We start from the raw sequence: 25,945 nt of genomic DNA, 5'->3' as shown, positions 1-25,945 counted from the left end.
AAAACTCCTTTTCCACCATTTTCTCTTTTGTGAAAGTGAAGGCATTCCTCTGGCTCCTGTTTATGGATAGATTAAACGAGACATGCTACAAAGAAGACACCTCTCTATTCAGGATGGACCCTCTTGCCAAATCTGCAGCTTAGATATTTTGGAGGATATGTCTCATCTTTTTTTCACGTGCCCATTTGCCCAAAACTGCTGGAATTCTCTTGCAATCTATTTGGATGTGAATCTTGATCTCTTTGACATGATTCAAACTGCATTCAGAAATTTTGGTCAAAACTTCTTTGTGGAAGTGGTGGGTACAGCATGCTGGCAAATTTGGTTGAAAAGAAATGCTCTCATTTTTTGACAATGTCCAACCATCTTTCAATATTTGGAAAGCTGATTTCAAGGAGGATTTCACTCTTCTTTTGCATAGAGTGAAGGAGGAAGACATGCCTAAATATCAATCATGGATTGACAACTTATTTTATTTTTTTCCTCTTTAGTACATATTTTGTAATTTTGATGTAACTCATGTTCATATATTAATATAATTACCACAGTAGGAGCCTCTCCTATTGTTTAAAGTCAAAAAACAGGGATAGTATCGGGGTTTCAGCTGATCTTACCTGGTTCAGTTATCTTGTTTTCTTATATGTTTACTTGGTATACTGAATCTGCCCTTTATATTAAGATCTCGTTTGGTTGAAATACGTTAAGCTCACTATCGGTCTGTTAGGGTATACTGACATTGATTCGATTCTTGTTTAGTATATTTAATCCATACTAGTATCTTAGTATAAAGTAGTACCGAGTACTAGCATGTACACGTTAGATCAAGTATGATGGTTCTAATGGTGATCCTGCACGTATTTCGTGTGTATCTCACAGGTGGGTTTAAAAAACCCCACGAATTAACTTGGGTCACTGGTGTGTTTTGCCTATCGGCTATGTTATGAATATATATATATAATCTTTGTTTTAGAATACTTTTCGACATAAGTGGTTTATACTGTCTCGGTATATTGTCCGATCTATCCCAATCACCTGGTTTAAGCATATTTTTGAAGCATGGATTATGTATATTATTGATATCTACAGCCGATAGAGTAAAATTTAACTCCTTTGCTATACACTTCATAGTTGATCTGATCCATATCGCATCGGCTTGATACGAACGATACGTCATCGGCAATCCAGCCGATCGGCTATCGTTTATAGATTTAACTTTGTTTTCGTTGTTTCTTGTTGGTTGCAGGATCAAACCAACTGGCATGCCCCGAACCCAAAAGCAAGATTTTAGGACATGCACTAGACTAAAGCAAATCTCTCAGGCCAGTGTGTGTTTTTCACATCAACAGTAGCTTAACTGGTTACGAGCTACGTCTCTTGTGGTAGAACCAGCACAACCAGGTTCAAATTCTATATTTGGCACGGATGCTCGTATTTACGATTAATTATTGTTTTAGTGGTAGGTGCTCGTCAACAGCGAGGCGCCCATAGTACTTCGTCAATATCAAAATATGTTGGCTCAATCTTTCGGATGTGCTCATAGGAGTAGGATGTATATGGTAAGGTGCAACAGTGAAAGTAAAAAAAAGACATGTGTTACGTGAGCTCGAAAATGCATGCATCACCGCTTAGTTGTTAGTACTACTTGTTTACCTACCAATGCGCATCGTCATGCAACCGCAGATGCACCTTGCCTCAAGTCAAGAAGTAAATATGGAATTCCTATTTGAAATATTGTTAACAAAAGTTTTTCTTTCAGTTTGTATGGAAGGTGTTCACACCTTACCCCTAAGAAGTTATGGTTTTGCTATTTCACTTGCGTCAGATTTTTGGGCTTCTATCTTTATTTTTTCGTCCGCAAGATCTTGCATTAAGATTTCTGTTCTTGTATATCCAACTTGCAGTTACACTCGATTACATAGCACTTACACTCAGTTATAGTGCACTTGCACTTAATTACATAGCACTTATACTCAGTTCTAGTGCATCAAAATTATATTTTAGATCAGTTTTTTCTAGATTTTTGATTGTTTATATGCTTGTCTTTTTTGTTTATTATTTCATTTAAAATGGGCTATAGCCATTGGTTGAAATTTCTGCAAGATTCGAAGTTATAAATCTATCGCAATATCAAAAGGTAGTCCTATTAAGCTATTTCTTCGGTGTCTAGGACCCTAAATACCTTTCTTTCTTCTCCCGCACTTCATGAACGCTCTCCATCTTTTCCATTTTTTTCTCCCTCTGTGCTAGGGAAGGCACCGCGGAGCACCTGGCCGTGAGATTTCAATGGCGGCACCATGAATACAATGAGATAATAGAGGAAAGATCTCTAATATGGTCTATTAATGTGACCAAACATGGGACATATATAATCATTCCATTCACTTAGCACGGATGGCACACCTCTTCTCATCGATCCCAGGAATGCTAATTCACGCATACGCGCTAGCTGGCGAACTTCCGCACGTGGCCCCAACTCTATCTCACGACAAGCGCCAGGTTGGGGTTAGGGTTTCTAGAGTGGGTAGGGGAAGGTTAACACTGGAGAGGGAAAGTTAGGGGATTGGCCTTAGAGCGTTTGTCTTGAACAAACAAAGGCTGGTTTCCATCAAGAAATCGGGTTAATGAAGAAAAGGGGGAAGAAAAGCGTGTCAAAGTGGAGGCGAGGACTTTGGAGGTGATTACTATCAAAGTGGGGTCTCATGATATGCCAATACCTTCTAAAGATGGAGCCAAGGCGATTCCAAGCGACGAACCGAAGCAGGGACCATCTCTGCCAGTCTAACCACCGGCCACACGCTAGTCTGACCGGGCCGACTGGCCGGTCTGACTGATGGTTTACGACCGGTCTGACTGGTCTCCAGCGCCGGTTTGACAGTAGATTTGCTAGAGGTGGTTCGGGTGTTTCGTCGTCTTCAAGCAAAATTAATAAGGGGCATAATATTCCTCATGGAACATAGCCGAAATCAAGGCGGATGCCTAGGAATTTAACGGCTACTCAAAAGAGGAGGTTGCAACATCTTCGGACTCAAGAGTTAAAAGAGAGAGAAGCCGAAGAGTGGAGGGATAGAAGATTTAATGAGTTGCGACTGCCGCCAATGAAGGAGTGGAGGCCTAAATCCATAGAGATTAGAGATTGATGAGCCGGTTGTTGAGCAAGTAGGAAAAGATGACCAACTGGTTGTTAAAGATGAATTGCCGCCAAAGGAAGACATGGACATAAACATGGTGTGTATGTTTCCTATGGAGTTTTGTGCTATGGATGAGGTTGAAGTTTCTCAACTTTCACTAGGTCCAAGAGATGCGGTTTTTGGGAAGCCCGATGAGTCTAACCGTCATATGAAGCCTCTTTATCTTAAGGGTCATATTGATGGGAATCTCTAGGATGTTGGTGGATGGAGGTGCCGCCATGAACTTGATTCCATACTCATTTGTCGGAGATATGGGCCCGGGGGTATGTGAAGTAAAGGAAAGTTACCTTCCCGTCCAGCCACGTGGCACTGCAAGCTGGCCCCACTCACACACCTCGTGAGTCACGAGAGCGGCGGGGGGGCCTTGGGGCGTGACGTCGCCCCCTCGGGCTCTCCCGCTGCTCCCCCCGAGGCCCTCGCCCAGCTGTCACGTGGCAGGGGGAGAGAGTGAGAGGGGGACCCAGGCTGGACAGTCATAAAAATGCGGCGCCCCAACTATCCCTCACTGCATTTAACGCGGTAAGGGCAGGCGTGCGGTGCGCCTAGCTAACCCCTGTCAGTCGGAGGTGACCAGTCTGTGACCGGCCTGTTGCCGGTCACGTCCGATTGAATGGGCGGCCGTGCCCCCACGTCGCCTCTGTCTCTGGCAGAGTGGTGGTAGGTATGACCTGTCACATCGGAGCGTCACTCGAAGGAGGGCTGCCACAAGTCTTCACTCATTTATGAGGGAATGGCAGGGTTGTCCTCTGTGTCAGGCGGGGGACGGCGTTGGGACCCACTCAAGGACCGGTTGCTGCTTAGCTTCCGGGGGAAGGCACGGATCGATGCCCGGTCAAAGTGGAGTGGGGTCCCCCCCATGGAGGGTTAGGTAGAGGCGGTGCATGTGGTATCCCCTTGAGCTATAAAGGGAGGACCTTGCCCACCGAGACAGGGAGGACGACTCTCAGAAAACCTGAACTCTAGGAGAAGGAAAGCGAGAACGCTCTCCGGAGTAAAGGAACCTTTGTAAAACTCATCCATAATCCCAAACACAGGAGTAGGGTATTACGCTCCATAGCGGCCCGAACCTGTATAATCCGATTGTGTGCAAGCTAGCCGAGAGTCTTAGGGGCGAATACGTGATTTCCAAGAGGCGAGCCTCTGCCCCCAGCCGAACTCACGAAAGAGGGGTCTCACGACTCCCCGCTATCGAGGATCTTCCCTCGACATCATTATTCAAGAAGTTGGGGCGTGGAGATGATGAGTTGAAGAAGACCAACATGACTCTCAACGGCTTCAATGGTGAACCAACGGAGGCGAAAGGTATCTTTTCGGTGGAGCTTACCGTGGTTAAAAAGACGTTGCCAACCGCTTTCTTTATCGTCGATGTGCAAGGTAACTGTAGTGTTATTTTGGGGCGTTGTTGGATTCATGCCAATTGTTGTGTGCCTTCTACCTTGCATCAATGTTTAACTCAATGGGACGGCGATGATATTGAGATTGTTTAAGCAGATACATGCAATGGCCGATGCTTCAATTGAGTGCGAACATGGGAATCCTACAACATTTCTAAGAATGGTTTTGTACCTATCTCTGTAAAGTCGGCTAGTTTAACAGGGTTAGATCATTCTAGCTATGATTTCATTAGTGTTTCTAAGATTGGTTTTGTACCTATCTCTGTAAAGCCGGCTAGTTTAGCACGGCTAGGCAATATTACTTTGTATCATGAGTAAAGATGCTAATCTAGAGTGGTTGCAAGGGTACAAGAATATCGATCTACGAAGATAACATGTTCTATGCTTTTAGATTCACGATATTCATCAAAAATACAGGGGGCATGTGTTTACACCCAAATTTGGCACATAGGATTGAAATAGGGAAAATTACCAAGGTTTGGGAAATCTGCCGATTTCGTCCAGAGGGCCGGTCTAACCGCCATGTTTAGGCCGGTTAGACCGCGGCCAGAGGGTCGGTCAGACCGGCGGTACATGGCCAGTCTGACCGGTAAAGTCCAAGACAGACTCTGTTTCATTGGGTCTCGGGATTCCTTACTCGGGAGGCTATGTTTCGAGTTCCTTTTGGTTTCTACCCCGAGTTGGACGTGGAGAAGGGCCTGTAGAGGGCAAGACCAACCCCTATTTAAGGGACAAGGCCGGTTCACTTGTAATTATCTCACAACGATCAATCAATTGAATCCCTTTTTTCAATATTGCTTTCTACTTTTCATATAGCTCTACTTTGGTTCGTCCATCTTTGTCGATTTACACCGTAAATCGTCTGGCTTCGTAGCGAGAGTGCGAAATCCTTTGTAGGTTTGTCCCGTAAACCTTCCGTTTGCCCACGAGACGGGTAGTTATCCACCGTTCTATCTAGATCGTCTCCGCTAGCCGGTTTAATCTATCAAAACCCATCTTGGTCTAGCTTTTGTTGGATTAGGGTGGTTGGCGACTCTACAAATCACCGCAAGACGTTTAGGTGTTACGATCCAATAATATTTCGTCCGTCCCTCTAAGTCCTACTCCCTCCATCTACTTTTGATAGTCATATTTCATCTTGGCACACAGACTAAGGATAAGTAATTTTACTTATCATCTATTTAAACATGCTACTCCCTCCATCTACTTTTGATAGTCATATTTTATCTTGGCACACAGACCAAGGATAAGTGATTATACTTATCATTCATTTAAACATGCTACTCCCTCCGGTTCTATATTAATTGACGTTTTGAACAAGGTTGAGATCAAACTTTTATAACTTTGACCATCAATAACTTTAAAAATATTTAGTTTAAAGAAACTAGAACAACGTATATAAATTTGTCTTTCAAATTACTATAATAAAAGTAAACATGCATTTATTTATCGTATATATTATAATAAAAAATGAGATCAAAGATATATCTTGTAGACCATGTCACTGTCCAAAACGTCAATTAAAATGAAACTGGAGGGAGTACTAGTCATTCCTCGTAAACAATTCATTAATATTTACATTTCACGATGCCCATGTAGCCAATCTTGTGTGGAAGAATGGAGAGTCACGCACTAAATCCAAGAAATTCATTAAGATGATAGGTTGTTGGATTGAAATATGCCTATCAAAAATAAATTTTTCAAATTTGGAAATATAACTATCAAAAGTAGATGGAGGGAGTACTAGTTATTCATCGTAAACGAGCGATTCATTAATATTTACATTTCTCGATACCCATATAACCAATCCTGTATGGAAAAATAGAGAGTTACACATTAGGGTTTAGGAAGGAAAGTCATTAAGATGATAGGTTGTTGGATTGAAATATGCCTATCAAAAATAAATTTTTTAAATTTGGAAATATATCTATCAAAAGTAGATAGAAGACAGTATCACAGATAGAGGAAAAAAACTGAACAGTTACGAGGTACTCCCCATCTGTACATTAATTTGCATGTCCAGGAAAAGATGGACAAGTTTAATTACACACCCATATACCTCTTCACGAAACAAACCACTGACGGATATGTGTGCACAATTATCGTCACATAAGGACAAAAGGAATCTACATTATCTACCTCTCCGGCTCTCCCTCTCATACAATTTTGCATAGGACTAACTAATGATACAAATGGGATTTCCTTCAATTCTGGCCTGCGTGAGCGCATCCTAGCTGCATGTACGTAGACATCCAACAATCGATTGATCATTTGCAGATATCGCATTCGACAACATCGTCCTGCATATGTAAGTTGTTTTGTATTATTAACAATTGAAGAGCCACGTGTTCACTCTGGAGATTTAAAATATTACTAAGTGAGTAGGAGAAAAGGAGAAATTAATATATATTTACTGTGTTTAATCATGCATGGTGGGTTTAGATTAAAATACAATTGTATTTATAAAAAGAATAAATGGAATGATATGGTTGTATACATGGATATATAAGACATATATGTATACAGTTATATAAACGTAAACAACATTTAAATTTAGCTTCACGTACTTAAAAATGAGTGGAAAAATATGCTAATAGTTGCAAATCCTATCTTACTATAAAGTTGATGCTAAATAACTTTTAAAACTTAACGTACAGGTGTGTCACATCATCACCTTTAATAGCAATTATTATCTAGAGTATTTTAAATCACATGCAAGTTTGACACATCATCATTTACTAGCAATTATTATCTAGAGTATTTTAAATTACATGCAACTGCGCCATATCATCACCCACTAGCAATTATTATCTAGAATATTTTAAATATCATGCAAACATGATATATCAGTTACAACTGTATTTTTAGAGCTCAATATGCAAGTAATATCAAATTGTTATCTTCATATTATTCTTATATACACACACTATTTCTATAACGTATAAAATGTATTAATTCATATAACCTGCAGTAAAACACTGTGTATCAACCAGTACAAGAGGCGTGTCTGTTTTACCTCGTCTTTATCGTGTCCCTCCAGACGGCGCTTGGTCTTGCATGGACATGAATAGGGCGCCAACCTAGAAACGTGGAGCATATGCCGCAGCCTTGCCTGCACATGGTTGTAGATGCTGCGCGCGCAGGCAGGAGTGCCCCGCGCATAGTGTATTCAGTAAATTATTATACTAAGAGCATGTAACTATTAGCCAGCTACAAACATATTTTAATAAGATAAAAAATAAGAGAGAATAGTAGCGGGCTACAGATCTATAGCCAGCTACAGCACAGACTCCAAGACACAATGTGTGTATGACAAGTAGGACCATATACTAATAGTATAGTAAGCAATTATTGTATGAATTAGCTATTAGATTGGTTATTAGATGAATTGGAGCTAGTAGTGGGCTATACTATTAAACTTGCTCTAATAACTAGTAGTTGTACAGTACACGAGAGCAATTTGTGGACCCTAATTAATTAGGGACTGTCTATAGATCATTTGACAGAAAACCCCCTCACAAATCTTGCAAATTTTTTACCACCCGATTGCTTTAAGATTCGTGCAGGCAACAAAACCCTAAAAATCCTCTCTCCTCTCCCGATTCCTCACACGCCACCGCTCCTCAGCGCTTCCCACCCGCCTCCGCCACCGCCGCCGCCGCCCCAGCGCGCCACCGCCCGGCCTCGCCGGCCGGCCAAAAGGTGTCAACGGCGCCGGCTAGGCCCCCCCGGCCGGCCCCCTTCCCCTCCCCCTCCCCCTCCTCTCCTTTGCCTCAAGCCGGCGGTGGCGAGCTGTCGTCGTCTTCCCCGTTGCCGGCGGCGGGGCGCCACCACCGGCCGCCTCCTCCTACCACTTTTTCCGCTTTGCCCCCGCCGCCTACACCGGCCCATCGCCGTCCTCTAGCCCTGCGGCTTCGGCGCCGCCGCCGCCGCCGCCTCGCCGCCCGCCCGATCCGCCGCCCACCGCCGGGTTGCCGTCTCCCACGGCCATCCCTCTAAAGCCGGCGAACTCCCCCCTCTTCCCCCTCCCCCCACCCCCACCCCACCCCGGGACCTAATTCGTCGGCCCTCTACTAGAGTTTGGGTTCACTGGCACTGGAGAAGAAGAGGTGGTCGCCGGAGTTGGAGAAGAGCATGAATCGTGAAGTACATCCAGTGATCCAAAATTTGCAAGATTTGAGATATGATTTTCTATCGACAAAGCTTTTGCAATTCCGAATTAATTAAGCTTGTAGTAGGGTTACCTGAGCCTATGCCTGTTGCAAGATGCAAAGAAGAGCAGTATACCATTCAGTATGCTCCTGATTGCCCGGAAGATCTATTAATTATACATATAAATGGGTGTATATTATACACAGAGGGATATTGTATGAATCGATATAGTACTAGTTAGCTAGGAGTATAGTGTATATGTATATATAGTAGTGTACCTGGGAGAAGAGATCGTTCCAGAGAGACTTGAGCAAGGAGACGTCGAAGGCGCTGTGCTGCGCCTCGGCCATGTGGTTGAGCTCGAACATGCTGCTCACCGTCTCCCAGATGTCCTTGCCGAAGTTGTAGGTGTTGGAGAGCAGCGAGCCCGCGCAGGAAGCAAGAGAGGCCGCGAAACGCAGCGGAAGGAGCAGCGCCTGGACCAGCGGGTTGAGGCAGTCCAGGACGGCGTCCAAGGGCGCCCACAGCGCCTCCGCCAGGTCGCCCAGCAGCTCGCATACCTCGCCGCAGGCGGCCAGGAGGGGCCCCGCGATGGCCGACAGCGGAGCCGACAGCGGACGGAGCACCGCCCTGGCCATGCGCAGCAGGGCCACCATCCCCTGCAGGCACTTGCGCAGATGGTTCCGGAGGAAGAGGATGGTGCCCAGGTACTGGATCCGGGTGACCATGTCCCACGTCTCGATCCAGCCGAAGAGCGGCCCACACAAGCGCGCCGCCGCGGCCTTGAGCAGCGGCACGTTCTTGTACAGGTCGTAGAAGCCGATGATGACGGTGGCCAGGGAGACCAGCAGGTAGAGCGTCCGCGCCAGGGGCCTCATCCACGGCCTGTATAGCAGGCACAGCAGCGGGTACGACTGCAGGAAGATGACCCACGACGGCAGGCCAGACTCCAGCAGCGTCAGCAGCCGGATGTCCGACATGATGATCTGCCTCAGCTTCATCGGCAGCGCGCTGTCCCTGGACCGGAGCAGGATCAGCGTGTCGGTGTAGGAAGAAGACGAAGAAGGCGCCTGATCATCCTCATCATCGGCGTCCTCCTTCTTCTTGTCCGACTCCGACGACGACGAACGTCGGATCTGTTGATGAATCAGCCGCCGCATATTACTAGTACTAGTATTAATATTATTGTTGTCCTTGTCGTCGTTATCGACGACGTTGTCTTGGGACAGGGAGTAGAGGTTGGTGAGGTAGCCGCGCAGCGCCTCAGCCTCGGGGGCGCGGCCAAGGAACCAGAGCTTGGTGCAGCCGGCCGCCTGCTCCGCGCTGTAGAACTCCCATTTCTTCATGTACCTCGCCTCCAGCGCCAACGACGTGTCCGTCAGCAGCTCGTTCAGGTAGTTGATGCCGTGCACGTCTCTCCACGACACCTCGAACACTAGGAACCCATGCAGCGCCAGCCTCAGGTCCACCACCTCGAACCACCGCCGCGCCGCCATGCTGCACTCGCCGTCGGCTGCTGCTGCTGCTGCTGCTGCTGCGGCGGCGGCGGCGGCGCTCGAGGTGTTCCGGCCGGAGCAAGGGAGCGCCCTCGAGTTTGCGAATGGAGACATCCTGTACTGCAATTAGAGAGAGAAGCTAGCTCGTGACCATAAGCTAGGCAGGAATTAATTGAAGGTAGTACTAGCTAGTATACCTTGGTCACCATGAACTGCCAGAGTCTTGCCGATCGAGATTGCTTGCTCGACCGCCATGGCTGGTTATCCACCAGAATGAACACCTTCTTGCTGAGAGGTGCAAAATACAGGAACGCCCGTGACACGTAAGATTGCATGTCCCTGCAGACAACATAATTATAATCGATGTAAATCATCATCATCATGGCATTCATGTCGGTCGATTAATATATCTACTTAATTAGTTACCCGATTTGCAACCCTGTCAATGGATAGATATCTGGCAAGGCCTCCATGTGTGCAAGATGTATGTATGCCGTCTGCCTACTACTAAGGTTGATCGATCTGCAAATAAATAAAGAGAGATTGATCGACCAACTCTGAAGAACTTTTGGGTAACTTTAGCTAGCTAGCTAGTTCATGAATGACCGGAAATAAATACTCTATATAATGAAGGAACGGAATTAACAGTACATAGCGCCATGCATGAGCCGATATATCGACGATGACTTATTAGCTTAGAATTTAAATCCGGGGATTGAAAGATGATCAAATCAAACCCGGAGGAGTAACAAATATACCGACGAGACGTACGCGACGTCGTGCGGAAGCAAATTGATAAAGAGATGATGGAGGCCGGACGATTGCAAGGTGGTAGTTCTTGCTCTCATCAATCGCTGCTTCGTTTTCCTTGCAGCCGGACGGCCGGTGGCAGGAGCAAGAGCAGGAGCAGGACAGGAGGCCGATTGCATGTTGATGTTGGCAGGTCGATCGATCGAGAGGTGAGCGAATGGCCGTTCTTTCCTTTGTTTCCAAATTAAACCTCAATTGTTGGCAACTACCATTAATAGCTGTTACTGATCTCGGCCACTAATTCATTTTTATATCCAACTGAGGGCGCACTCCATCGCAATTCGACTGGCCATTCCCAACCCAATAACAGGGATGGTGTCCATAACATTAAATAAAAACGATGAAAATTGATGTAACAAGTAAATAAATGAGGAGAGAGAAGGAAACTAGGTCTTGCATGAGACATGTTTTCTACACAACATTCAAGATATCGTGTGAGATAAGTAGCATTAAATTTAAGTATGGAAAAGTGGTGTTTGCATTGAAAGAGTAGTGTCTAGTACTAAGTTCTTGATGGTGTAGAGTTTTATATTATGTCTTATATTATGGTTGTGTCTTATATTATGGAATGGAGTAAATAGTACATAATCGATTTTTGCGGACAAGGCCCCAATAGGTTGCAGGTGGGTTGTAACCTATCCCTCGTGCAAAAATTGCCAAAGTGTTGGATTGTTCATTCACCAATAAGTAATGTGAGCTGGGTTTCATTTTTGTACTTTGTAGAGGTCTCATAAACCACCATGACCTTGCTGCTTCACGAATTGTTAGTTGCCTTTCCTCTTAATCTTTATTGGGATTCTAAATATCAAACCTAAATGTCATTGTAAGAGAGGTTTGTTCATAGTTTTTATTGTTTCATCAACCACTATGACACTACTTGCTAGCTCGCTACCCTATCCCTCTTTTAGCATTTACCATCATTGTGTTCTATATTACATTATTTCCCTTGAACTCTCATTTTTTTATAATTTTGAAATTTATCTTACTTTTATTTCAAATTTTAATCAATGTCATGTTGTGTTCTACGTGCATGTTTTTTTAACCTAATCGTCATTGCAAACGCCAACGCTCCCTCCTTTCCCGCGTTGCCGCCGCCCCCTGCCTCCGTGTGCTGCTGCCGCTCCCTGCCTCCGCGTGTCGTCGTCACCTAGCTGTAGCTTAGTAGGCGACGAGGTGAGGATGGGGATAGGATTGATTTGTAATAGAGGTATTTTGGTCACTTCGTGCTAGCAATTTTTTTTTCCTTTTCCTAAATGAAGTGCTAACGGTGAAGTGAAAAAACGAGGTCAAATGAGTAAGGTTACGGTTAAATTAGTAGCTAGGCTTGGGCAAATTTGTAATTGCAATTAACCCCACGTCAGCGATCCGCCTCTAAACCATCACCCCCGATCCGGTCGATCGATCCCCCATCCCCACTGAAAAAGAAAATAAAAAAAAAAGAGGAAAAGCAGCGAGCGAGAGACCGGGGGACGGAAATGGTCGTCGCCGTCGCCTCACCTTCGTCGGCGCCGGGGCCGGGCGCCGCCGGCCGCCCCCACCCGACCTACAAGGAGGCAAGATTCTCTCTCAGATACTCCCCCCATCCCAAAATTATACTAGTATTTTTGTCGGTTGAATCGAGCATATGCATCTGGATGCTTCTTACTTCTCACTTGCTCCAGATCTCCTTGATTTGGTGCAGATGATCCTGCGGGCGCTCAAGGAGCTTCCAGATCCGATCATCTCCAGCCGCCGTGCCATCGCCAAGTACATCTCCGACAACTTCTCCGGCCTCCCTTCTCACCACGACGCGCTCCTCACCGTTCACCTCCGCCGCCTCAGGTCACAGGGCCTTCTCCTCATGTCTGGACACTCGTACCTTCTCTCCACCTCCGCCACCGCCGCTCGAGGACGGGGACGAGGACGACCGCCCAAGAAAGCTTCCTCCTCCGCGCCGCCTCAAAAGCGCGGACCCGGCCGACCCCGCAAGAATACAGCCCTGTTTCCGGTTCCTGTGCTTGAGGCGAAGCCTGGGCGCGGGCGACCCCGGAAGAACCCTCTCCCTGTGGCTTCCTCCACCTCCTCTGCTGCTGCTGCTACGGCGTTGAGCCTGAGAGTGAAGCGGGGACCTGGGAGGCCGCGCAAGAATGCTGCTGCTACCCCGTTGAGACTGGGAGTGAAGCGGGGACCTGGGAGGCCGCGCAAGAATGCTGCTGCTACCCCGTTGAGACTGGGAGTGAAGCGGGGACCTGGGAGACCGCGCAAGAATGCCACTGCTACGCCGTTGAGCCTGGGAGTTAAGCGGGGACCTGGGAGGCCGCGCAAGAATGCTGCTGCTGCTGCCTCTCCCGTTGCTCCGCCGCCTGCATCTCCACTGAAGCGGGGTGTTGGACGCCCAAGGAAGAACGCCACTCCTCTAGTCAAGCCTGGACCTGGGAGGCCGTCTGGATTCAAACGTGGACCTGGCCGCCCTCGCAAGAATGCCACTCCTCCTGTGCTGTCAGTGCCACCCACTGCTGCTGCTGTGTTGGGAGTGAAGCGTGGCCGTGGGCGCCCTAGAAAGGATAAACCATTGCAATCTTGGTCTGTGCTCTCTGGCGGTGCTGCAATGACTAAGAGAGGGCCTGGGAGGCCAAGAAAGAAGAGGCCACTGGAAGCTGGAGGTGTTGTGGCAGCACAGGTAGACACTGCAGATGGAGGTGAGGCTGGAGCCGTTCAAAATGGAGGTGAAGTTAGGTGTCTGCTCTCTGATGGTGCTTCTTCAATGGGGAACAGAGGGCCTGGGAGTCCTAGGAAGGAGGTGCTATTGGAAAATGAACCTACAGTTTCTACATTGGTGGGAAAGAGAGGCCGTGGCCGTCCAAAAAAGGAGAAACCATCAGCAGCAAGGCCTGCTGAAACTGGAGATGCTAAATCAATGGGGATCAAGAGAGGTCACGGAAGACCAAGAAAGGACAGTTCCTTTCAAGCTGTGTTTGCAGAAGCTGCAGGTCAGGTGTCAAGAGATGTCACAGCAGCTCAGCCTGAAGGAGATGCAGATTTACTGGCAAGGAAGGAACCTGAGACTGCAGCTGTAGTTTCAGTGGAGAACAAAGAAACTAGGCCTGCAGATGCTGGGGGTGTTGTGGTTTCTGAAGAGAAGACATCGATTGATCCGGTGGAGGCTGGAAGTGTAATGCCATGTGTTAATGCAGAAGTTGATCGCATGAACTCTGACCTGCACACTGCTAATCCATAGTGTGGCTGGCGTCAGCACTCAGCACAGAAGGGAGGACCTGGATGGCTGGCACTACCTGCAGATGTGAATGTGTATTCACTGATTTAGCTGGAGACATACTGTGAAAACTGTTAAATGTTGCAACCAAAATTATTACTGTCATGCTGTTAAGTAGTTTCTCGAGATCAACATTGGAGTATGCTTTTAATGATATCCACTTCTCGGATAAATTTTTATAATGGTCCTTAGGTAGCACATATAGTTCCTTTAGGAATGACTGGATATATCATATATGTTGCTTTTAGTGCACCCAGTGGTGATGAGATGCATCAATGTTTACTTCCAATTTGAACATCCATTAGTGTTTCATTCAATCAATATCTCTGTTTTTTCCATGCCTATATCTTAAGTAATTTTGGTGAATTTCCTTTCTTATTAATTATTAATAGTAAGGTTAATCTAGCAAGTATTTTTCTATTCATTGTTGTATTGTGCAAATTCAGCCTAGAATGTGCTCTTATGATATGAAGTTTTACTGCCACAGCTTGTTTGTTTATGGTTATTAGTATTTGTGGGGTTTAAATAATTCCAGATATCTTTTGTGACATAGTATAGGTTGTGGGGGGAGAATTGTTGGTCCATGACCATGAGGTCTGGTGCTCTTGTCATTTTACTGTGAGGATTACCCTAGATACCCTAATCATGCTCAATCTGCATGTTTCTCTGAATTTGCATAGAAAATGGTTGGTCCTATTGTGTTGCTGAGTTAATTTATACCGCTTGTAGGCTGAGCAACTTAGCAAGGAATTTAATCAAAATCTTTGTTTCTCTCATATCTTCCCATATCCTATATGAGGTCCTGCATGAATATTTGTTCTGTTCATATGAGTTTTGGCTGACAAGTCATACTATACTACTGCACACTAGCTGTTCTCACGTGGCCTGCTTTGGTTCTGCATAATACAATTATGTGTTTATGAACCGCCTTCAATCAAGCTCAGTTGGTGGGAGGTGTAGATGCATGGGTTTGAGTCCTCTTGAACACAAGTGCCCCTTCTTCCTAATAATGATACTGTAATGAATAGGGTTTATGGAGTTGAATTTGCAGCAAAATTCAGTTTATAGAGAAGGTTTTGTTTTGTTTTGAACAGTTTATAGAGAAGTTCCATTCATCATTTGTTCAGTGCATATAATGGTTCCTTTTTTTGTGTACTTTTTAGTACATTCTTGATTCCTTGTTATTGTGCAATATTTTTTTTGTTGTTAAGAAATTGTTACAGTGTAAGGATATGTAAGGGCCTTATCTTTTCAATTATGCTTATGCTTATCAGCCAAAATTTGAATTTTCAACCTTAAATTTGGAGTTGATTTTGAGGTTTTTTCATCGAAATTTATTTTTCAGCCTTTGCTTTTAGATCGATAAGAACACGCATATAAAAGTTTTATTCACAAATTCCTCTTCGTTTGTAAATATGCCGTTTCGCTTATTCTATTCCGTGAATAAGTGAAACGATGGTTCGCTTATTCTATTCCGCAAATAAGGCGAATAAGCGAAACGATGGTTCCGTAAGATTGGTTTGCTTAGCTCTCTGATTGCTATGGTGAGAAGTTGGTATGAAAACCATAACTTTGAGTACCAAACAAATCCCTTTTTTTTGTCTTGGTCCATTATCACTGGCATTACCATTTGTGCACAGTACAATCTCCAACCAAATATTATCACTGAAATGAATGTTTTTTAGATGAATGTTCTGGGTTGTGATATTGATATAGATGAGTTATCTCACTTTACACACAAGGGCGGGCAGAGCACAAAGTAAAATGATGATTACAGAGGTTGGTTAGCAGACAATCTTTCATTTCATTTGTTATGGATGGCTTGATTTTCCCTGAAGAATGATAACAGCCTCAGGAGGTGGAAGGAACAGCTAGGTTTGAGTGTGGGAAAAAAACATTGAATGCGATTAGTAGTACCTGCTAAAGGTTTTCTACTTTCAGGCAGATGAAGTAAGGGTTTAGGGTTTAGGGTTTAGGGTTAAATCAGCTGAGAATTATTTTTTTTAACAAACATGATACAATTGTGTTCTCTGTTCTAGTTTAGGGTATATATATAAACTGAATGATGGCAACCTCGCAAGAATTATTTCCAGATAATTAGACTGATGCATTGTTCCCTGCGTGCCTTGAGAGGTCAGCATGTTGAACTAGTTGTACTACACTACTACCTGCTGCTTGTGACAACATTCTTGTTTAGGGGGTAAGTTTTGGCTTGTCACACTGGGTATTGTATAGGATGTCGCATGGAGTGTTTGGGCACTAATAAAAAAACTAATTATAGAATCCGTTAGTAAACCGTGAGACGAATTTATTAAGCCTAATTAATCCGTTATTAGCACATGTTTATTGGAGCACCATATTGTCAAATCATAGAGCAAGTGCTTCATTGTTAAATCATGGAGCAATTAGGTCTAAAAGATTCAGTCTTGTAAATTAGTCGCAATCGTGCAATTAGTTGTTTTTTAGCCTATATTTAATACTTCATGTAGATGTTCAAACGTTCGATATGACAAGGTGTAAAATTCTAGGAGGGATCTAAACAGGCCTTAGGCTGTGTTTGGAACCATGGGTTCCCAACACGCACAGTGCGCATGAAAAACGGAGTGATCCATTAGCACGTGATTAATTAAGTATTAGCTATTTTTTTCAAAAATGTATCGATATGATTTTTTAAAGCAACTTTCGTATAGGAACTTTTTTTTAAAAAAAACGCACCGTTTATCAGTTTGAAAAGCGTGTGTGTAGAAAAAGAGGCGGAGGAGTACGGAATTAGTTTTTTCATTCGTGTCCGAAAACCCATTCCGACATCCAGTGAAACATGCGATAGTAACTTAGCTTCAATGCTTCTTCTTTCCTGTACTAGAATAGTTCGTGTGTTGACTGGAAAGTTGGCTTGTGTTTGCTTCTCATGTATGTACAAGTACGTGTATTCTAATTGTCGTGTAGTAGTATATGAGACAAAAATTTGGTAGGATTTCTTACCAAAATTTGATAGCAAACTAAATGTAGCCACTTTTTGATATCTTTATTAAAATTTGGTAAGGTTGAAAATGATATCAAAGTGAACATGCCCGAAAAGAAAAGAGTAAATGAAAGAAAAGAGTGAATGGACGGCCCAGCAGCATAGTCAGCCCAAGCCCAATGCGTACCAACCAACGGCTGTGATGACGTGAAGCGCCGAGCGCGGCATCGGACGGCCAGGGCTCGCCCGGTGCCCTTTTAAAACCCGTATCACTTCTCTCGCATTCCCAGTCCCCTCACAGCCTTAAACCCTAGCTCCGCCTCCCACCTCCCTTTTCTTTTCTAGGGTTCTTCCGCCGCCGCCGCCGCCGCCGCCGATTCCGATGGAGTTCTGGGGTAATCTCCTCCTCTACCTCTCTCTCTTCCCCTCCCTCTCTCCATCCATCTATATTGCGCAGTTTCGGTTTTTGTTTGATTTGATTTGGACGCGATTCGTTTGATACGGTGTTTGGTTCGTGCGCTTCTCTTCGTTACGGATTAGACGCGATTCGTTTCACCATCGAGTGTTTTGGGTTCGCGCGGAATCGCGGCCATGGCTCTTCCCTGTCTTCGTTAGGGATTAATTAGGGATTTTAGTTTTCATGGGCCGCGACTATTTCCATCATACATGCGTAACCGCATTGGTTGCCCGCCTTTATGTTTGCGAGAATCATCATTTTGTTCATTCTGTTTCTGTTTCAGTTAACACATTCTGATTATCTTCAGTCTCATAGTTGATATCATATATTACTACAGTACTTACCTTGCTTCGGCCCCATCGTTTGGCATATTTACGAACGAAAAATAATTTGTGAATAAAACTTAGCGATCTAAAAGAAAAGGCTGAAAAATAAACTTCGGAAAACCTCCAAAATCAACTCCAAATTTAAGATTGAAAATTCAAATTTTGGCTGATAAGCATAAGCGGAAAGATAAGGTCGCTTGTTTCTATGGGCCATCCTCGTTAATTTACTATGCTAGTTGCTTTTCAACTTTACTAGCTAAAGGCAAATATGAACTGTAGTATACCATGCCTTCTTGGAAGGGAAGGACTACTCTATACATGTGTTTTTCGCTGATTAGTCAAAGTTGTGCAGGTCTTGAAGTCAAGCCTGGACAGACTGTCAAATGTGAGCCTGAAGATGAACGCTTTTTGCACCTTTCTCAGGTTTATTATGTTCCTCTTCTGTCCTCCTTTTTTTGAACAGTGAGGCTTTTGTGTTCTCATTGAGTACTTAATCTTTTGTTATTCAACAATTGCTTGGTAGGCTGCTCTTGGGGAATCAAAGAAAGGATCTGACAATGCAGTAATGTATGTTAAAACTGATGATCAAAAGCTAGTCATTGGAACCCTCTCAGCTGACAAGTTCCCTCAAATCCAGTTTGATTTGGTCTTTGACAAAGAGTTTGAGCTGTCACACACTTCAAAGACTGCTAGTGTGTTCTTTTCTGGCTACAAAGTTTCCCAGCCGGCTGAGGAAGATGAATATCCTTTGTAATGTTTTACCATGTTTGGTCAATATATGTAATGCGTATAATGTCATACTCTATTTTATTTTCATTAAGGTATGTATTACAATATTGTTTTCCTTGACCTGCCTTTTTTGTTGTTCCACAATGGATTTTGATTCTGAAGAAGTTGAAGGTATGATTGCTACTAGTGCTTGTGTTCTGCCTAGAGAGAATTTAACGAGCCTGTTTATAATTTATTTCAGATGAAGAGGAGGAAGAAAAGATCATTCCAGCTCCCAGGGCAAATGGTACCATAGTTTCTCCTTTCTGATTATGATTGGAATCACAGAATCCTTTTGCACCTCTCTTTAAAACTTTATAAGGAAGTACTTATGACTAAAACTTTTCTAAGGCAAAGTTGAAGGGAAGGAAAATGAGCAGAAAAAACAAGGCAAGACAGATTCTTCAGCTTCAAAATCAAAGGCTGCAGTGAATGACGACGATGATGATGATGACAGTGATGAGGATGATTCTGAGGACGAAGATCTTTCTCCTGAGGATGATGATGATGTGAGTAATTTATGGGTACTGTTGTGTACTCCCTCCATTCCAAATTGATCTACATATAGTTTTTTTGAGGTTATTCCTAAATGATCTACATATTTGTGTTCATTCATTAAGTCTATTCGTTATTTGTGCATTGGAGTAAATGGACATTGATGCATGCATTCATGCACACAAGTATTTATAACCCACATGCAATATCTTGATTTGCTATTGGCTAGGAAATAGTGGGGATGGTGCATGCATAGAGTTTGTTGCTAGAGTAAATATAGTATGAAAGAGTTATTAGTTTTTCTTGGTTTTGGTGTACCTATGAAATATGTAGATCAATTTGGAATGGAGGGAGTATTATTGTGGAGGATTGTTCCATACTAACAGTGGTGCAATGGCCTGTTATAGGATTCTTCTGAGGATGATTCCAGCGAAGATGATGAGGATGAGAGTGACGAGGAAGAAACTCCCAAGAAGGTATGTGTATGTGTTTGAAGGATATAGTCTGCTTGTTTCTGTGCACTTATATGTGTTTGAAGGATACAGTTTGTTTGTTTGTTCTGTACTCTTACCATAAACAATGTGATGACTTGCAGCCAGAGACTGGAAAGAGGAAAGTAGCTGAAATTGTGTTGAAGACACCTTCGTCTGATAAGAAAGCAAAGATTGCTACACCGTCAGGCCAGAAGACAGGTTAGTAGCTGTGAAGCTGCGCCTGCGATGAATAAATTGGCACTGGAAGTAGTGATGAATTTGTATCATTTGGTCCTCCTGAGCAGGTGACAAGAAGGGTGTCCATGTAGCAACTCCACATCCGGCAAAGCAGGCTAGCAAGACCCCCGTGAATGACAAGTCAAAGGAGAAGTCCCCAAAATCCGGTGGTGGGTCAATTTCTTGCAAGTCATGCAGCAAGTAAGTTGAGATGCGCTGTCTTCTTGTTTTGGAGTATTACGTAAGGAAATGATTCAAAGTTTGCATGAATGCATTGTTTAGGACGTTCAACAGTGAAATGGCTCTGCAGTCTCACTCGAAGGCCAAGCACCCCGCCAAGTGAAGAATGAGACAACGGATGCTGAGCTGAGAAATATTGGTGTCGTTTGAGTTGGTTATCTGAAATGAAATGAAATGCTGCATACTATTTGGTGTTATGAGTAGTGTCGTGACGGTTTATGTGGTGCAAACTATTTAGTCTAGAAAAAAAAATCTGTGGTGCGTACTGAGCTACAATTTTATTCGGTCAAGGTCAGTGGAGTGATTGGTTTATTTTGGATGGAATTATTGTTCTTCCCTGTTATTCGGTTAATTCCCACGAGAAAGGATTGATAACACCACACTGAATTGACTAGCTGAACAAAGTCGTAATATCTGGTTTTGCCCTCGGCCAAATCCGAATATTATTGTGTGTTTAGTTCGTGTAAAGAAATTTTTTGGGTGTCACATTAGATGTCCTTAGAAAGGATTTTTTTTATATGAATGAAAAAAATTAATTTCATAACTTGCTTGGAAACCGTGAGACGAATTTATTAAATCTAATTAATCTGTCATTAGCATTTATTAATTACTATAGCACTTATAGTTAATTATGGACTAATTAGACTTAAAAGATTTGTCTCGTGATTTACATTTAAACTGTACAATTAGTTTTTTAATTTTTTAATGTATATTTAATGCTCTATACTCTGCACATGTTACATGTGTTCAAATTTTTGATATGAGTAAGAACTAAATAAGGCCTTAGTGAGCATTTTAGTAGCGGCTGAGCGCTTGATCGTTTGCTGTCTGCAGCCGCAAGGCCCGCAACTACAGGAAGTTTTCTCCGCCAAAAGGCAGCGACAATGCACCAGCCTTAATATCAGACAAACAGGCCTCTACCCAACAATTCGGCTCCTAGTTGGAACTCTTTGTTCACCAACACGAGATGGCACTGCAGCTAGGCAGTAGACACGACAGTCATTCCAGTTTGTTCGCATTTGTCCCTGCCCATCCTTTTCTATTTTTCGCCTACAATATAACCATAAGTATATCATCATTGAATATGGAATATTTCTTCTCCTTTCTAAAATATATAACTTTTAGCCTTCACAACCAATCACAACTTTTCACCTCTTAATATCTATGCCTTCTCCTTAACCAATCACAACCATCACATATCTAATTTTACCTACTTTTTTAATACTCGTGTTCAACCAAGGTTGTAATAAAATTTTGAAGTTACAACAACGAGAGTAACAACAGCATTTGCAGTTTTACTTAATAATTAGTCAACAGCATTTGTGTAACGAGTTGTGTCGCATGCTTTATTCACAGTTTTTTTAAAAAATTTAAGTTCTTTGACTTACACTCACCCGACCCAAAATAAATCAACTTTTATGTATCTATGTCATCCTTTTTAAAGTGTTAGTTTTGAACATAGTACCCTGTAAAAAAATAAATCAATTTTTATACACGGATTTGAATATAGCCTATGTCTAGATTTGTTTTTTAAAAATTACTTATTTTGAGATAGTGGGATTAGGTACTAGAGAAATTACATTGTAAACTTGAAAACTTAGTCTAAGTATATGCAAATTCAAATGTAACATATATATATAAACTATAGTGTTATTAGATGTTAAAAATTTTGAGTGTTTTAAATGGAAAATGAGACATCATAAATAATTGAATATAAATACACATAGTCTTTTAGAGAATGGAGAGAAGAATCGTAGAATCACGCATCTAATTTTTAATTAATTAGGATCATAAAGTCGGAAAATTGTATAGCAAAATCGAGATTTGTACAACCTCGATTACTAGCCTTACCAATTTTCATGCCAATGGCTAAATTTTGTAGGCCGTTTGTTTGGACTTTTGCAAATAATGGGTGGGCTTTAATTTGCATTACTAAATATATCCGTAATTTTTTTACAAATGAAATAGGTGAAAGATTTTCATGGCATAGCTAATTATTTTCTCATGGTTTTAATTTGGGTTGTGGTAGTACTTCTCGAACCGTTTTCTCAGGGTGTGTTTAGTTCACGGCAAAAATGGAAGTTTGGTTGAAATTGAAACGATGTGACGGAAAAGTTGAAAGTTTGTGTGGAGTAAAGTTTCGATGTGATGAAAAAGTTGGAAGTTTAAAGAAATAGCTTGGAACTAAACACGACGTCAGTAAACTCTCCTCTGTCTCAAACCATCATGAGGCTCTGAGAGACTGAGAGGCTACCCCAAAGGAGACCGGCTTTTCCTCTCGCGAGACCCCCTTTCCCTTCTGTCTTCGGTCGGTGGCCGAGAGCTGTCCACAAGGGGCCAGGAGAGGGGGTCCAGAGAGTGGTAGGGTCTATCCCATAGTCGGGTTCATCCCGTTGTTGTTTCCTCCCCTTTTTTTGTATAGATTGAAGAATATGTCTTCCTCATCCGGGCAACCGCGAATTATCTGCCGAACAGTTGTAGGGTTAAGCTTCGACGCCTATAGCTGCTGAAAGGCGTACTCCAATCGAATTTTCTCCGGCGAGGTTCCTGCTATTCCTCTAGTGCTTCTTCATGTCTCCGGCGACAGAGCTCCAAGGTTTGGCTGAACTTTCTTTTGCTTGGCTTGCTTGTTGGCCGGGTTCGTGGCTTGGCATCCTGCAGCACCCACTGTACCCATCGCTAGAAGCATGGAGAACACCGGTTCGGTTTGGAGGAAGAAGAAGCAAGCTCAAGGACTGGATTGCTTTTTTGTTTTCTTTTGGTGTTCTTGTATACATATTGCACGAGCGATATTTTTTTAAGAAACACAGTACAAACGCAGGCGTTCACAACGTGCGCACACTCACTCCTATAAACGTACACACGCACCTATAAATAAAATGCACGAATAATTCTCAAAAAAATAAATTGGGATGTAAACCAAACACTTCCGTAGTGCACTCACTCTCCATTCACCTTACTCCTATAAGTCATTATTCAGTTGAGAAAGTAAAACTTAAAAAAAAGTAGGGAATAAAAATTACACCAACATATTAATACTTGAAAGTACTTTTCACACAACATTATTTGTCTTAACACCAGTAACTATAAGAGAGTCGTACATAATTATAAGAAAGTAATATTAAAGGCTGCTAATAATTAAAATGGAGTAGACGGAGCACTAATCGATCGATACATATATATACGATGTAGCTAGCTAGCTTAGGAGGAATATATATATATATATATATAAAAAGCAATGGAACATGCATGATGAATCGTGCGAGGTGACGATACTATTATATATATAGAAAAAGCAAATTAAGGTAGGTAGGTAGCTAGGAATGGAGGTGATGATCGGGGTGCGCTGCAGGTGGCGGCATGAAGGACTGGTGGACCTCCATGGCAAGGTCGTCGACGCTGAGGTGGCAGTCGAGGCCGATCTTGAGGACGAAGGAGTAGAGGACGGTGTCGTCCATGGTGGTGATGTTGAGATGGAGCACCTCGAGATGGAGGCTCTCGAGAAGGGCGATGATCCTGACGGGAGGGGCGCGCCTAGAGAGCGTGCGAAGAAGCACGTTGGCGCCGGAGATCCTAGCCTCCACGTCGGCCATGGGGGAGTTGCAGCAGGCGGCGAGCTCTGCTACCAGCTGCAGCTGCTGCTTATTTTCGTCCTTGGGGGAGATGGAGGATGAGCTGCCGGCGCTGCTGCCGGCGGCGGCAGTGGGAGAGCAGGAGGTGATGAGGGAGCGCGGGCTGGGCGTGGGGCTGGGGCTGCCGCCGCCGGAGGCCGATATCGATGCCGGCGAGATTAGGTGCGCCTGCGGCTGCTGCCTGCGCTTCTTCTGGGCCTCCAGCGATTGCAGTAGCGTCTGTAGCTCCTTGATGAAGTCGATGGCGCCGCCGATGATCGACGCCTGGTCGCCCTGCATGCATGCACCATATTATTATATATTTGTTTATCATTTCCATTTCCATTTCCATTAGAAATATTAACAACGTGGAGTACGTACGTACGTACCCGTTTGATGTAGAATGCGGGCGTGAGCGAGCGGAGCACCTTGAGGTGGTCGTTCATCTGCCGCCGCCGGTTGCGCTCCACGGCGATGTGCGACATAACTTAATTAATTTACTTACGACCTTGTCGATGCGCTAGCTCCACGGACCACGGCTTGCTTGGCTTGGCTTGTCTTGGCTTGGCTAGGTTAGCACATATCGAATATGTATATATATGCCAATCTGCCATGCATATGGCATTAATTGTCACAACACAAAGTAGTAGTAGTAGTAGTAATAAGTTACGGCAGGTCTATCTGCGTGGATGCATGTATGGAGTGTGTGAGTGTAGAAGCTCACGTACGTACGTACGTGCGTGTGGGCCCACGTACGAACAAATAAACTTGTACACGGTCGCATACATGTATGCACGTACTATATATGTGACGAGATTTATTGGCGGCGCGCTGGGCCGGCAGCTAGCTCGATCATCATGTCCCCGTGACCGTGACCAAGCGCAAGCGCCCGCGCCCATGCACACTCAATGCCTCCATACCGGCAACTCTTTGGAACCTCAGCAAGTAATCTCACGTTACTCAACTCGTGCGCATGCTCGCCTTTTCTTTTTTCCTCCGCCACATTAATTCTGCTAGCTAGCTGATTCTTTTTATTTTTATTTTTTTATTTTTTGAAGAAGAAGATGCTAGCTGATTCTTTTTAATTATTTTTATTTTTTTATTTTTTGAAGAAGAAGATGCTAGCTGATTCGTTGCGACAGAGGTAAATCAAGGAGGAGGCAACGAACAGCAGCTCGATCCATTGGAGTAATGCAACCCTGCTGATTTTTTACTCATGTCATTTGTCTCCTCTTCTCTTCCGCTCCACTCTGGCTTGAACACCTGCCACAACTGGGCCGATCATCGTTTCTCCCCTTCGTTTTGTTCGCAACTGGGCCGAGCCACTAAGCTTCCGGGCCGATCCAAGGAAAACGGCGCTCCAGCTTTGGAAAAAGTACACCGAAGGTCCCTCAACTTGTCATCGAATTACAAAATCATCCTCCAACCGCAAAACCAGATATATAACATTCCTCAACTTACAAAACCATTCACTTTAGGTCCTTCGGTGGTTTTGATCCCGGTTTCGTCCGATGTGGCGGCTGAGTCAGCGTGGAACCCACGTGGGTCCCACATGTCAGGGTGTACAGTCACCACCTCTCCCTTCCCCCTTCTCCCCCTTCCTCTTCTCTCTCTATTTCTCTCTCTCTCTCTCTCTCTCTCTCTCTCTCTCTTCCCCTCTGCAGGATGCCCGGCGGGTGGGGAGCTCGTCGTGGCGAGGTGGGAGAGGACATCCAGCGGGCCGGCGATGCGGCGGCGGCGGCGTCGTCGTCGACGATGCGGGAGAAGGGAGAGCGTCATAGGCTCACCGCGCGTGCGACCTCAAGGTCGGGCCGTCAGAGAGGCCCGGGCGGTGGCGGTGAGGACGCCAAGGCGCGAGACTCCGGGTGGCGGCGGCGGCATACGACGCGCTGCGGGCGCCGGTTTGGGACCAATTAGAGGAGCAGAGAAGATTAGGGCCAGGCCGTCATCTCCCGACGACGGCGGCGAGGCAGAGAAAGGGCGGCGCGGCGAGGAGGGCTCGATGAAGAAGATGAGGAGCGTGGTGCTGCGGGAGGCCATGGCGGGGCTCCCGGAGCACGGCGACAGCTGCGTGAGGTACGGC

The 25,945-nt window shown here is 44.3% G+C and overlaps 4 protein-coding genes across 4 annotated transcripts; 2 read left to right on the top strand and 2 right to left on the bottom strand.

Annotated features, from left to right (window-relative positions):
* Window positions 1-6,571: 6,571 nt before the first annotated feature.
* On the bottom strand, window positions 6,572-11,182 carry LOC127774737 (uncharacterized). The gene is made up of 7 exons (XM_052301023.1): window positions 10,989-11,182; window positions 10,657-10,752; window positions 10,428-10,569; window positions 9,013-10,350; window positions 8,827-8,900; window positions 7,599-7,713; window positions 6,572-6,882 (listed from the first exon to the last, which is right to left on the bottom strand). The coding sequence occupies exons 2-7, from the start codon at window positions 10,701-10,703 to the stop codon at window positions 6,850-6,852; spliced, it is 1,749 nt and encodes a 582-aa protein (XP_052156983.1). The 5' UTR covers window positions 10,704-10,752; window positions 10,989-11,182; the 3' UTR covers window positions 6,572-6,849.
* A 1,253-nt stretch (window positions 11,183-12,435) lies between these two features.
* Window positions 12,436-14,629, top strand: LOC127774120 (origin recognition complex subunit 4-like). Its single transcript, XM_052300397.1, has 2 exons — window positions 12,436-12,593; window positions 12,722-14,629. The coding sequence occupies exons 1-2, from the start codon at window positions 12,516-12,518 to the stop codon at window positions 14,255-14,257; spliced, it is 1,614 nt and encodes a 537-aa protein (XP_052156357.1). The 5' UTR covers window positions 12,436-12,515; the 3' UTR covers window positions 14,258-14,629.
* A 2,914-nt stretch (window positions 14,630-17,543) lies between these two features.
* LOC127774854 (histone deacetylase HDT2-like) lies at window positions 17,544-20,575 on the top strand. The gene is made up of 10 exons (XM_052301144.1): window positions 17,544-17,650; window positions 18,391-18,461; window positions 18,562-18,780; window positions 18,911-18,938; window positions 19,009-19,053; window positions 19,158-19,315; window positions 19,709-19,777; window positions 19,897-19,993; window positions 20,080-20,212; window positions 20,294-20,575. The coding sequence occupies exons 1-10, from the start codon at window positions 17,638-17,640 to the stop codon at window positions 20,352-20,354; spliced, it is 894 nt and encodes a 297-aa protein (XP_052157104.1). The 5' UTR covers window positions 17,544-17,637; the 3' UTR covers window positions 20,355-20,575.
* Window positions 20,576-23,380: 2,805 nt separating this feature from the next.
* LOC127774939 (transcription factor MUTE) lies at window positions 23,381-24,386 on the bottom strand. Its single transcript, XM_052301230.1, has 2 exons — window positions 24,252-24,386; window positions 23,381-24,156 (listed from the first exon to the last, which is right to left on the bottom strand). Exons 1-2 carry the CDS (start codon window positions 24,345-24,347, stop codon window positions 23,569-23,571), a joined length of 684 nt encoding a protein of 227 aa, XP_052157190.1. The 5' UTR covers window positions 24,348-24,386; the 3' UTR covers window positions 23,381-23,568.
* Between the last annotated feature and the right edge of the window lie 1,559 nt (window positions 24,387-25,945).

Source organism: Oryza glaberrima, chromosome 5, assembly GCF_000147395.1.
Source record: "Oryza glaberrima chromosome 5, OglaRS2, whole genome shotgun sequence".
NCBI classification, from domain to species: Eukaryota; Viridiplantae; Streptophyta; class Magnoliopsida; order Poales; family Poaceae; genus Oryza; species Oryza glaberrima.
Note: the sequence above shows the minus strand (reverse complement) of the source record. Positions and strands in the feature narration are given on the sequence as shown.

Excerpts from the sequence above, each read along its gene's own strand:
- LOC127774737 (XM_052301023.1), bottom strand. The coding sequence starts at position 10,703 with ATGGAGGCCTTGCCAGATATCTATCCATTGACAGGGTTGCAAATCGG. Across the intron at positions 10,351-10,427 it reads GGCAGTTCATGGTGACCAAG|TACAGGATGTCTCCATTCGC; the intron begins GTATACTAGCTA and ends CTCTAATTGCAG. Across the intron at positions 7,714-8,826 it reads TGCAACAGGCATAGGCTCAG|CATCTACAACCATGTGCAGG; the intron begins GTAACCCTACTA and ends CTGCGCGCGCAG.
- LOC127774120 (XM_052300397.1), top strand. The coding sequence starts at position 12,516 with ATGGTCGTCGCCGTCGCCTCACCTTCGTCGGCGCCGGGGCCGGGCGCC. Across the intron at positions 12,594-12,721 it reads CCCACCCGACCTACAAGGAG|ATGATCCTGCGGGCGCTCAA; the intron begins GCAAGATTCTCT and ends GATTTGGTGCAG.
- LOC127774854 (XM_052301144.1), top strand. Across the intron at positions 19,778-19,896 it reads AGGAAGAAACTCCCAAGAAG|CCAGAGACTGGAAAGAGGAA; the intron begins GTATGTGTATGT and ends GATGACTTGCAG. Across the intron at positions 20,213-20,293 it reads TCTTGCAAGTCATGCAGCAA|GACGTTCAACAGTGAAATGG; the intron begins GTAAGTTGAGAT and ends TGCATTGTTTAG.
- LOC127774939 (XM_052301230.1), bottom strand. The coding sequence starts at position 24,347 with ATGTCGCACATCGCCGTGGAGCGCAACCGGCGGCGGCAGATGAACGAC. Across the intron at positions 24,157-24,251 it reads CCGCATTCTACATCAAACGG|GGCGACCAGGCGTCGATCAT; the intron begins GTACGTACGTAC and ends GCATGCATGCAG.